The sequence below is a fragment of the Cydia splendana genome, chromosome 27, assembly GCF_910591565.1.
Source record: "Cydia splendana chromosome 27, ilCydSple1.2, whole genome shotgun sequence".
Taxonomy (NCBI): Eukaryota; Metazoa; Arthropoda; class Insecta; order Lepidoptera; family Tortricidae; genus Cydia; species Cydia splendana.
Window position 1 is genome coordinate 6987626 of NC_085986.1, and position 12113 is coordinate 6999738.

Consider the following 12113-nt stretch of genomic DNA (forward strand, 5'->3'; position numbering starts at 1 on the left):
TAATGTATTGTTTGTCCGAATTTTCGTTAGCCATAATTGGTTTTTCTCAGAAACGCGTAATCTTTCAGGATTGCCATAAAACAAACATAACCTAACCTAAGTGTAACCTAACCTATCTATAGAATAACCTTACGAAAATCCTGAAAAATTAACGGTTTCAGTTTTATGACTAACGATAATATGACAAACAATACATTATGACTTAAAACTTTATGGGAAATAAAGGAACCCCACATACATACATATAATCACGCCTATTTCCCGGAGGGGTAGGCAGAGACCACGGATTTCCACTTGCTACGATCCTGACATACCTCTTTCGCTTCCTTCACTTTCATAGTCACATCTGAAAAAGTAACGTGATACCATGATGCCATGCAATAAGGTAAACAGTTTCTTCAAGGTCGGATTTAATGCATTCCAAGTGGGAACCGGTAACCGACCGCAGCCAAATATAAGTAGGAACAGAGCCGATAATAGAGTAGGTAGCCTTAATTTCATGACCTAACGGGTAAGACCGTCTAATCTCCAAAACGTAATTCAAGACCAAAAAAGGTAAGAAAATGTTGCCACTGTAATAATTTGTTTGTAAAATAGTAAATTCCTTTTGTTAAACAATCACGCTAAGATAATTTATTTATTAGTAATTTTACTCCTACTATTTAAAAAAGTACTTTTATTTACTTAATTATACTTAAATACAAGACGCGCTAGTAAAAAGTGGCAACATTTTCTTACTTTTTTTGGTCTTGAATTACGTTTTGGAGTATACAAGCTCTTTCGTTGCTTCTACACATACTCGACTTACCATGAATCTAGTAAATAACTGGATCAGGCATGAGGGGTGGGAGGAAATGGCCGAACAGGATAGTCTTATGAACCTTTCAGTAGGAGTAGCAGCGAAATAGCTATTATTGTTTGTCCTTGTCACAGTCTCACATTGTTTTTATTCCCCACCGTAAATTTAGTATGTATTATGGTGGACAACAAATAAATTCGCCCAATCATAGAGTCGCATTTGCGTATGCGTATACAGTACGGCTACCACCAGTTTTGACGTTGAAATAACGCTCATGTCTACGTAATTTACTTTATGTACATCTCGCTTGCACTAATATGCTAGTACGAGCGAGATGCATAGAAAGTATTAAGTTACGTAAACGTGAGCGTTATGTCAATGTCAAAACTGTACGGTTACCATCAGTTTGTCGCTGACATAAACGCCGTCGAGAACGTAATTTACTTTCTATACGTCCCGTTTGCACTAATATGCGAGTGCGAGCGAGATGTATAGAAAGTAAATTACGTTCTCGACGGCGTTTATGTCAGTGACAAACTGATGGTAACCGTACTGGTGGTAGCCGTACAGGAGCGAAGCTCCTCCTTTCTCACCGTGTCTGAGACAAGTACGTAAGTAGGTATACAAATACTTTTACTTACGAAAGTTCTTGCCCTACGTTTTAGAAGCGAATAGGGTAATTCTCCAGTAACCGGCCGCCCTAAACTAAATGAATTATATTCACCTTTAAACAGAATTCATTTTAGTATAAGGTGGCCAGTTATTTAAAGCTGGCCAGTAATTGAAACCTATATGGCCAAAATTATATTTATAGGTAAATAGAATTCATTTTTGGTTTGGGGTGGCCAGCTACTGGCGAATTTCCGTAGAATTTATTCGTAAGCACAAACCAACCATAAGACACATAATATTTACATGATACAATTTGTGTGGGTAGTTTTAAAAACATCACGTAAATGTCATTCCTTTTTTTATTCCTATTCACCCCTGTGACCGTACTTGTAGTTTGGCCAGGGACTGTCTCATTTCAAACATAGACAGAGAAATTCATACCGTCTTTGTCTTACGCTAGTACTAGCACCCAAAAGAAAGGGATGAGTTTAGTTTTTCGTGTTTATTTACAGACAAACTTGGTTTGCCAAACTATAATAACTCTGAACTGAAAATAAATGTCATATACTAAGAAAAAGTGACCAAGGCCTCCAGCCTGGGGCACTGGAGGCCACTTTTCACGTTTTTTCTTTTTTGGTCACTTTTTCTTAGTAGGTATATGAAATTTATTTTAAGTTTATAATTTATATAGTATTAGTGTGTCTACACTGTTTACTTGAAATAAAATAAAAAAAGCAAATTAAAATATTTTCTGAAAATAATTTAATTTGCTCTAATACTTCTGATAGTATATAATAACTCTAGCTAGTCTGAGATTTGCAACCTGCTAGTCAACCCTACAGTTCATTGGCACGCCATTATTAATCGAATAAAGCATAATTATTATAATTAGTCACCACGACTTCACGACGCCGCTGTTTTCACACCAAAGGCGAACAAAACCCATTGTTGGAGTGATCGTGTCATCAAAACAACGAGAATGGTGCGAAAATAGGTCCGGTTTTATAAGACTACTGTTTTTATGCGACTTTGTCTGTATGTCTATTTGTTTAGCCGTTTAGCGTAAAGTGCTATATGTTATTTCGCAGTTAAAATCTTCGAAAAAACCGGGCAAGTGCGAGTCGGACTCGCGCACGAAGGCTTCCGTACCATAATGCAAAAAACGGCAAAAAAAAAACGGTCACCCATCCAAATACTGACCCGCCCGACGTTGCTTAACTTCGGTCAAAAATCACGTTTGTTGTATGGGAGCCCCACTTAAATCTTTATTTTATTCTGTTTTTAGTATTTGTTGTTATAGCGGCAACAGAAATACATCATCTGTGAAAATATCAACTGTCTAGCTATCACGGTTCGTGAGATACAGCCTGGTGACAGACAGACGGACGGACGGACGGACGGACGGACGGACGGACGGACGGACAGCGGAGTCTTAGTAATAGGGTCCCGTTTTACCCTTTGGGTACGGAACTCTAAAAACTAAAAGGACACAACTACATATTAGGGTGGAGCGTCGTTGTATAGAAAAAAATAAAAATTTGATTATCAATGTGGAACCGGTACCAAAAGTTGCAGTTTGACATGTAGATTATACTGATTATATCAAGTTTCAAAATCAACACTACTTTTAGCCCTCTACTCGGCCGCTAAAGAAATTAATAAGGGTAAATTTTCATCAATTATTAAAATATACTATTTCACTAATATGTGTACATATTATTGAAATTATATAATACTTAATAAGCGTATACTAAGTTATTACCAAAATTTTAGTGCATTTTTCAATATTTATGCAATAATATAATTTCAAAATTTCATATTAAACAGCAATTTCATGCAAAACAAGGAAAATGCTACAGTGTAAAAAAATTATATGAGTTATTTTTTTAGACATTCTTGTGTCAAAGTAACGATGTTATTGATTACGAAAAGTATCATTTTACTGCAAAAAAAGGGTTACTTATATGTTTAAATAAGCGTCAAATTTCGCCCTTCGGCGTCGCTTACGCCCTTTTTGGGTCATGTTCAGACGTATGTTAGGCATATATATACTTATATTAGTATTCTTTTTATTATCTTCTCATGTTCAAAATAGTTTTCACGATTCTGTTATGGGTTGTAAACTCCAATTTGTGCACAATATCCGGGTTAAAGGGCATTTTCCATAAAACCCCTATTTACGTGGTTTTACCGTATCATAAAAAAAATAAGTATAGGAATCGAGTATATCTGTATGAAAATGATGTTATTTAATGAATAAAACTTGTTTTAAAAAAATAAGCATAAATTAAATTTATTAAAAACATACATATATATTGCTATACATAATCGAATAGTAGAGGGCTAAAAGTATATACCAATATTTTTTTAATTATTTTTCCCTTAAATAATAAAAAATTAGCCATCCTTTTAGAGGGGTTCTATTGCTATATTCAAGAATTTTGGATTTCGCTCCACCCTACTACATATACCCTTAGCGTAAATTTCATTCGATAACGTGACGCTGACGTGACGTACGCATAGATACCTACATCATCATCATGAACTTAATTATTCTCTTGTTGGTGGGGTATGTTCCAGCTTTTCCTATCTTGCGCCAGCTCCTTCTCGTGACAAATAACCACGTTTACAATATTTCAAAATCCATATGGAATATGCTTAGAGCATTTAGTAACTGTAGACGCCTAGGCTGTAATTTTCTGTACAAAACAGTATGCCGGTTTTTGCGGGAGAGGGGCACGTCAAATGTATGGCTATATCTACATGATTTATACGTAACGTACAAATAGACATGTCAGATAAACGTCAGTCCATACAAAAGTTTGCACAATTGTGCAAGGTTTGCACAATTCGGCAGAGGGGTAAGCTCTTAAAGGCGACTCCAGTTATTTAATGCTCTGATAGGTATTGGTATTGGTTTTCCTTCTGAGTTCTGGCAATGAATCTTCGTTAAATATACCTAATATTTATGTAGGTACCTAATAAACAAATGTGATTAATGAGTTACCACTCATTACCACTCATAAGGAAGGAAACAGTCAACAGAAGGTATTTTTAAACATGTCTACGAATAGGTACATATCCTGACCTCACGACAAATAGATCAATTAAATGTGGTTTTATTTACTTAGCACCATGATTGGCCACAGCATATTTGCAGATGATAGTTGCAGCGACTAAAGGATGACTCACGTTAGACCGGGCCGGAGTTTCCGGCGCTTACTTTTCTATGACATGACAGGGGATCACGTGATGCTTTCCATAGAAAACGATGCGCCGGAAGTTCCGGCCCGGACACGGCCCGGTTTTTCCGTGAGTCATCCTTAAAACGTTGTACAATACACGTGCGAAAAGGAAATTCGCAACGAGTGGCGATAAATTAAAACACGGCCGAAGGGAGTGTTTTAAATCGACACGAGTCGTAATGTGCTATGACCCTATTGCCAAAAGATACTTACAAGTTGCTATTGCAGTTCCCGGACAGCGATATGGCGGGGGTCTGCCACGGCAGCTCCTGGGTCTGCTGCTGGAACCCCACGTTCCTGGTGACGTGGAGCGAGCTGGTGGAGGACTTGGGGCTCGGGGCCCCCGGGGAGGGCTCCCGCATCTGCGTGAACAGTTCCGCCACCTGAGGGGTAAATGAATAAATATTATGTTATGGGACAGTCTTAGACAAAAAGACCTAGGGCCACAGAAAAAGCTCAATAAGGCTTGTATTGTGGGTTATGGGTACTAGACAACGATATACAATATATATTAAAATATATTCTATTTTATATAAATACTTATAAAGTTATAAGCATGGAAAACATACATAACTCAGGAACAAATTTGTATTTGTGCCTGAGTTATGTTATGTTAAATACAAATACAAAATACAAATATTTGTGATAAGAAACAGACAAATTAATGTTTACCAGGATTCGAACCCGGGACCTCCTGTTTCGTAGGCAGGGTCACCACCGACTAGGCTAGGCAGTAAATAACTTTTAAAATTATTTAAAATGGCTTGGTTACAAACTGGCGTATCGTGCGCGTGCGTATGTTTCAGAAGTATGCGTTTACGCACAATGGTTATATCTGTCGTAATAGACGCGTTTACTTAGAGAGTGAACCTTCTGTACCTAGTACTATTATTTATTCTGGCGTAAGCATCATTGTAGATCTGATATAAAAGTAGTGGTAATGACGATGTGCAGAGCGAATTAACAATTAACCTATTGATAGTGCGTCAGAGGCGCCCTGTCTAGCGAATGTCAAGGCAAGTCAAGGTAACCAATCATGGCAATTGGTAGTCAACATACATTTAGTTTTTAGCTCCAACGCGCACGCGCAAATAACATTCATCAAGCTTTATTGATCAAAGTGTCGCAAAATCATATGATGTGTTATGTCGTTATGTGTTCTCTGTTAGATTTATGATTTCTCTGTAGGTATATGTAGGTACTTACTTTACCCCTGTAGTCTGTATGTTTAGGTATTACAATAAAAGTAAACAAAATCTACCCTCAAATGGCTCCTTAAGCCAGTTAAGGGTAGATGACTAGTAGTTGAGAGATGAAAACATGATGATAGACATGATGTAGGTTAAAGTCAGGTCGTTCAGTGACAGATCGGTATCATCTTGGGTCGTCCCATTCGTTTTTCGTCAAGTTCTTAAATTAGTCCTATTCTGCTTTCGTCACTCATTCTACATTCGTCACAATCGTCGGTGGCTTTCAATGTAGAATGAGTGACGAAAGCAGAATAGGAATAATTTGAGAACTTGACGAAAAACGAATGGGACGACCCAAGACGATACCGACAGATCCAGGTGGTTTTGTATTTGGTTGGTTAGCCAATAAATGTTATAACTACCCGAGAATGTACAAATTATTTGTTTACTTCTATTTAAGTACCTAAAGATACAGAGTATAGTGTAAATTTCATTCACGTAGTGATTTAATTCTCTTTGTTTCATTCGACAGTGTGACGTGACGTACGCGTTTGCGTTAAGACGAAACGGGAGCTGAGCTAAAAGTCAATTTTGAGATTTCAAGCTGAATATACCCGTCGCTCTGACGGGGCGTGAGAGACTGTATTTGTGTGTGTAATGCACGCACACAGATGCGTACGCTTGCACCCGCGCGCGCCTCATTGCCGACAATTTGCAATGTTATTTTTCGTGCGTTACTGCCACGAGGCGTTCACTTATTACTTACTGTGTTGCGATTGAATTTTTTGACCCGGCTTACGTTTACGGAACTCGATAATCTTTCTACTACTGTGACTTGGCTTTGTTTACTTGACTTTGCTGATCAGCTTATTGTTTTGGACTCCGTGAGTTGTGGTTACCTATTGGACCGCACGCAATTCATCTACCTTTATTCAAGTAATTAAGCGTAATTAGCCGAAACCTTTATAAGAGTGTAATTCATAAGAAGTACATAAGATATAATTTATGTACTGGTTTGCTGTTAGCTTTTAATTGTATCACTTTACATATATGTTACTCAAATAACTAACACGGTTACACTGTTGTAAGAACATTATTTTTCAGGTAGGCCTTATTATACCTACTATAGGCCTTATTACCTCCTAGTACCTTAGTAGTAGTAGTACTACTACGGAAATTGATTCAAAGACTCAAGACTGACTTAAGTGGCAGTAGGGTGTAGGGTTTTTTCTAGGCTTAATGAGTTCGCAGAAGCTTATTTTTTATACTTAGCGCACAGAACCACTAGTTTAACAGTATCAGCTCTAACCACATGTCACCATTTTGTCCTTTACGTAACAAACTCAGGGGCCCAGAATATCCGATGTACCTATCTAATCAAGGTTCTGTACCAAATAAGGCCCGGTTATTATAGTTCGTTATTTTTTAGCATTAGAAAGAAGGTAAACAATCATGACGTGTCTTTTTATTAATAATTATTGAAAAACGCTTTCAAAAATTAGTTTATATTACTTATGAAAGCAAAAGAATATAAAAAAGTATATGATTAATACATACATACATACATACATACAATCACGCCTATTTCCCGGAGGGGTAGGCAGAGACCACGGATTTCCACTTGCTACGATCCTGACATACCACTTTCGCTTCCTTCACATTCATAACATTCCTCATACACGCTCGCCGGTTTAGGGTGCTCTTGCTCATTAATATGATTAATATGATTTATAATTCTAACATATTTGCTATGACTTATTTTTCAATGGTAATTTTTAATAAGACATGTCAAAATCTGTTACCTTAATGCAAAAAAAACGAACTTTAAGCGTGCTAACTTTCAAAATTTCATTTTTTATAAGATAGTATAAGTAGATGGGCAAAAATTTTGCGTCCATGTCCACCAGTGAGTAAGTGATTGAGATACCTAAACATTTAACTTTATAATGTAAAATGATATAATTTACTAACCTACTCGTTTAATTTCAGGTAGGTTGAATAAGGAACCAAGTAACCATGGGGAGGAGCACTATTTACTAACATTTTCTTTTTGGGTCTTCAGAGTGTATCGTTTCCTTTTTTTTGCACATATTACACTTAAATATATATTCTCTGTGTAAACCCTTACGTCTTTCAATGACAAAGGCAAGATCAGCAAATGTACAATTTGTATGATCGTGCCTGATATTTGAGATCACAGAAAATAAATATTTTAAATCCACTATTCTGCGACCTTCTAAAATTTTGTTTTATCATGATTCATGATCAAAAAGCTCGGATTCAATAGTCATATCAAACGTCGATTATGCAGTTGATGATGAGCTTGCATTTTCTACCATTGGTGCTGCAAATGCATCAACCGGTGGCGATAAACTTTGCCCTCTTGTAAAACAAATTACTATTGTGATTGTGTCCAGCAAAAGGCCAAAATTCGGTTTACTTTCCTGTTTAAAATATTACTAATTTATTCATATTTCAGATTAGGTACATAGGTAACTGTCTGAATGTTACAATGCCAGCTGGCAAATTCTATCACATTTGTTTGTTTGGTAGTCATGGCAACATTTACTTACATTGATATCCTTATTAAGATCTGTATCTTATTATCCAGACCTTAAAATATTGCCACCGTTGCCCTTTAAAAAAATACTGTTTAAATAATTGGCTACTCAAACAATGCTTCTATAGTATAAATAATGACTACACAAAAATGGGTAGTATTGTATATAATGCACGAAATAAGGCCCGATTCTTAAGCGGGTTTAAATTTTGAGGCCATGTCCGCTAATACTATAGACAAAATATCAAGTTTAATAAACACAAAAAAAAAACATTGATGGGCCTTATTTTATAATTTAGGCCTTACTTTGTAATTTAAAGTAGAGTTAGGCCAAGAAAAATCTATAGCGATTTTGATAGAACAAGCAGTGCAAGTATTATTTCAAACGTCGCTTCTATGAAATTATGACATATAAATAACACTTGCACTGCGTGTGCTATCAAAATTGCTGTAGACTTTTCTTGGTCTGACTCTAAAATATTCTTTATTACACCACAAACATAAAAACAAATTTAAAAAAAACCGGCGAAGTGCAAGTCGGACTCGCACACGAAGGGTTCCGTACCATTATTTATAAAAACGGTCACCCATCCAAGTACTGACCCCGCCCGACGTTGCTTAACTTCGGTCAAAAATCACGTTTGTTGTATGGGAGGCCCTACTAAAATTTTTATTTTATCCTGTTTTTAGTATTTGTTGTTATAGCGGCAACAGAAATAAATCATCTGTGAAAATTTCAACTGTCTAGCTATCACGGTTCGTGAGATACAGCCTGGTGACAGACGGACGGACGGACAGCGGAATCTTAGTAATAGGGTCCCGTGTTTTACCCTTTGGGTACGGAACCCTAAAACCGATTTACAATGTAGATAAAGGTAGCAACAGGCGGTCTTATCGCTGTTAGTTCTTATTCTTCGTTTGTTTAGCATTAGAGTGAAGGTGACGTGTCTTTTTTAAGCATGCAATCGTATAATTATTTAGCTTTTTTTGTAATAGTTATGTACTTAGTGGTTAATATTAGTATTTACTATTTTTTTTTTCAATAATGCTTAAACACGAAGTATAGACATGACAACCAAATATTAACGCCATTGTAGGGCAGGCTATACAGAACATGAATCATTTGTACTGTCACGCTCCGTGATTGTTGAGCCATTTAGGGTTCTAGCTAAATTGGACATTCCATAGAGCACGAGTAAGTATGGAACAACCAATTCAGCTAGGACCCTAAATTGCTCGACAATTACGAAGCGTGCCTGTAGGTACCTAAAAATTTTGTTAACCCATTTTAACCATGCAATAAAATATTTTTGATTTTGATTTCTAATTTGAAATATTAGAATCAAAAAGTTCATAATAGATTGTATATCATAACTACAAAAATGTGTTCCCTACTCTCAACCCAAAACCCCTGGTATCTTAGGATCTAGATATTTTCACACAAGACGGTTTATCGATAACTTCTTACATCACTAGATTATCGACATTAAAAGTCGACTATTGCCCATCACTTTTCTGGCTGTGTACATATTTAGAAACTTGACTCCGCCCCTAAAATTAGTGCGATAGGGACAACTGCAGCTGAGGCGAAAAATCCTGCGTAAAAATGACAAAAATCGAGGTTTCGTAGTCCTCTTTTTCCTCCCCCAAAACTTAACCAATCGTAACCAAATTTGGAAATCTAAATGATTATGAAATTATCTGTGTCGGACCGTTTTGCTTTTTTGGCTAATTGATATCAGTTTTGAATACCACGCCTCTCATTGCGGCATAGTCTATTAGGCCATTTTGGCCGTTTTTGAAGGGCTCTAGCGCCTTAAAAAACAAAAATATCAAAAAAAGCAAAACGGTCCGACACAGATATTGACAATATTAATCTGTGTTGAAAAAATCATTGCTCTAGCTTCAAAAACCACGGAGGAAAACGAGGACTACGTTTGTATGGAGGAATGACCACTCCTGTTGGCTCTTAAGTGTCATTTTGTATGGGATTTTGAGTTTCTAAAACGTCCCGCTTGGCGCGCTGTTAAATTCCCATACAAAAATAGACATAACGTAAACGAGAACGCTCGTCACACTATAGAATTAAATTTACACTAGGGTTTCTGATCTAGTTTGATTACGGTTCTACCTTGAACTATGTAGCACAGTTAATTGATTGAATCACTTGAATTAATTAATGTCATTAACATTGATTGAATTATAATTCCAACTAAAATGGCCTATAACTGTTTAAAGGAAAAATTAAGTGAATCTGGTGTTGTTGACCCCTCCTCAGCAAGGACCTTAAGGTCTTATGACCGTCTGTTGTCTACTATAGCAGGTGTGGCTCACTTCGCGATTTCGTCGCGTCGCTACAAGTACATGCGGCCACACCAATTTTGGTGTCTAGTACAACAAACTATACTACTGTATAGTTTGTTTTTTTAGCATTAGAAAGAAGGTAAGGGACATGTCTTTTAATTTTAAAGCGCTATTTAAAAATCAGTAACTATTACTTCTGAAAGCAGAAGAATATAAATGATCGTATTAGATTCATAATTGTTATATATTTGCCGTATTTACCATTGCCCCGGCTGAATATTGGAGCGGCGTTAATAATAGCGTAATAAGCGCCAGCCGCCATGAGGTACCTTTTACCGTGGAACGTCACATATATTTACTATTTCATATCTAGTGAATCTCTAATTCATTTCCCGAATCGCGCCGATAGACCCACAACTGTATACTTGTTGCAGAACAACTGTAGTCGGGTACTCGCCATTAGTACGAGTATCTATATGTCGTCGTCATCAAGTCATCACAGACGCAATTTCATTGCGCACCAAACCTGTCATTTTATTACACTATGTCATTACCTACTATGAGTTGCTATGAGCATCATGCCTTTATTTAGTTAGTTAGGGTCAACAGAGAAAATCGAGCAAAAAAAATCGAGAAAAGCATGGTTAAACATGATTGGTGGATTATGACGGCGAGAGGTCTAGCTCTCGCCACGGTGCTGCCATCTAGTGAAAAACTCGATCGCGCAAACCCTCATTGCCAGTAGACAGTGAGAAATATGACCTGTAGAAGAACATAGGTACGAAAGCATTTTTGCCCAAGCCGAAACGGAGACCTTCACTAGCGCTCGGTCTATGAAAATTATACATGTTTTCGTGTTTTTTTTTCTATCGAGTCAACATTAACCTAAAGTAAGGTTTCGGTTGGAGTCTTCCGCGGCAAATACTCGGAGTAATTAACAATGGAGCCGCCATTAACAGTACGTGTGGAGTGTAGACTGTAACTTTTAGTGAAGGGGTTCGTTGGGTGAAGCGTAGAAACTCGCCGCTGGAACGCGCTGGCCGCTGTGCTGTCTCGAAGTCCGCTATACCTCCATTTACCGGTATATGTGTTGTGTGAAATAAAAACACATATGTCTGATTTTAATTACTGGAGAGTGTTCAGGCAAGTGATAGAGTTAAGCTCTCTGAGTTCTCTGAATAAGCTACAAACGGCTCGGGTTTATATAGGAATGGCCGGGCGGTATGTATCTCTGAACTAGTGGGAATTATATGCAGAGTAAGTTTTATTTATTTCTGCCAATCTCGTTAATTATAAGCACGTATGAAAGGAGCACGAATCCTAGACTTATAAATAGATACAATATTAAGCACGTATGAAAGGAGCATGAATCCTAGACTTATAACTAGATATAAAATATTCCA

The 12113-nt window shown here is 37.0% G+C and overlaps 2 protein-coding genes across 2 annotated transcripts in view; one reads left to right on the top strand and one right to left on the bottom strand.

The window, feature by feature from the left end:
- The window catches only part of LOC134803752 (acidic fibroblast growth factor intracellular-binding protein), a 104367-nt gene that overhangs the window by 66564 nt on the left and 25690 nt on the right, over positions 1-12113 (top strand). The window lies entirely within an intron of this gene.
- The window catches only part of LOC134803793 (TBC1 domain family member 4-like), an 87328-nt gene that overhangs the window by 52309 nt on the left and 22906 nt on the right, over positions 1-12113 (bottom strand). Inside the window, exon 4 of the mRNA XM_063776628.1 lies at positions 4870-5039. Within this exon, the coding sequence (XP_063632698.1) occupies positions 4870-5039 (170 nt within the window). The remainder of the gene's footprint in view (positions 1-4869; positions 5040-12113) is intronic.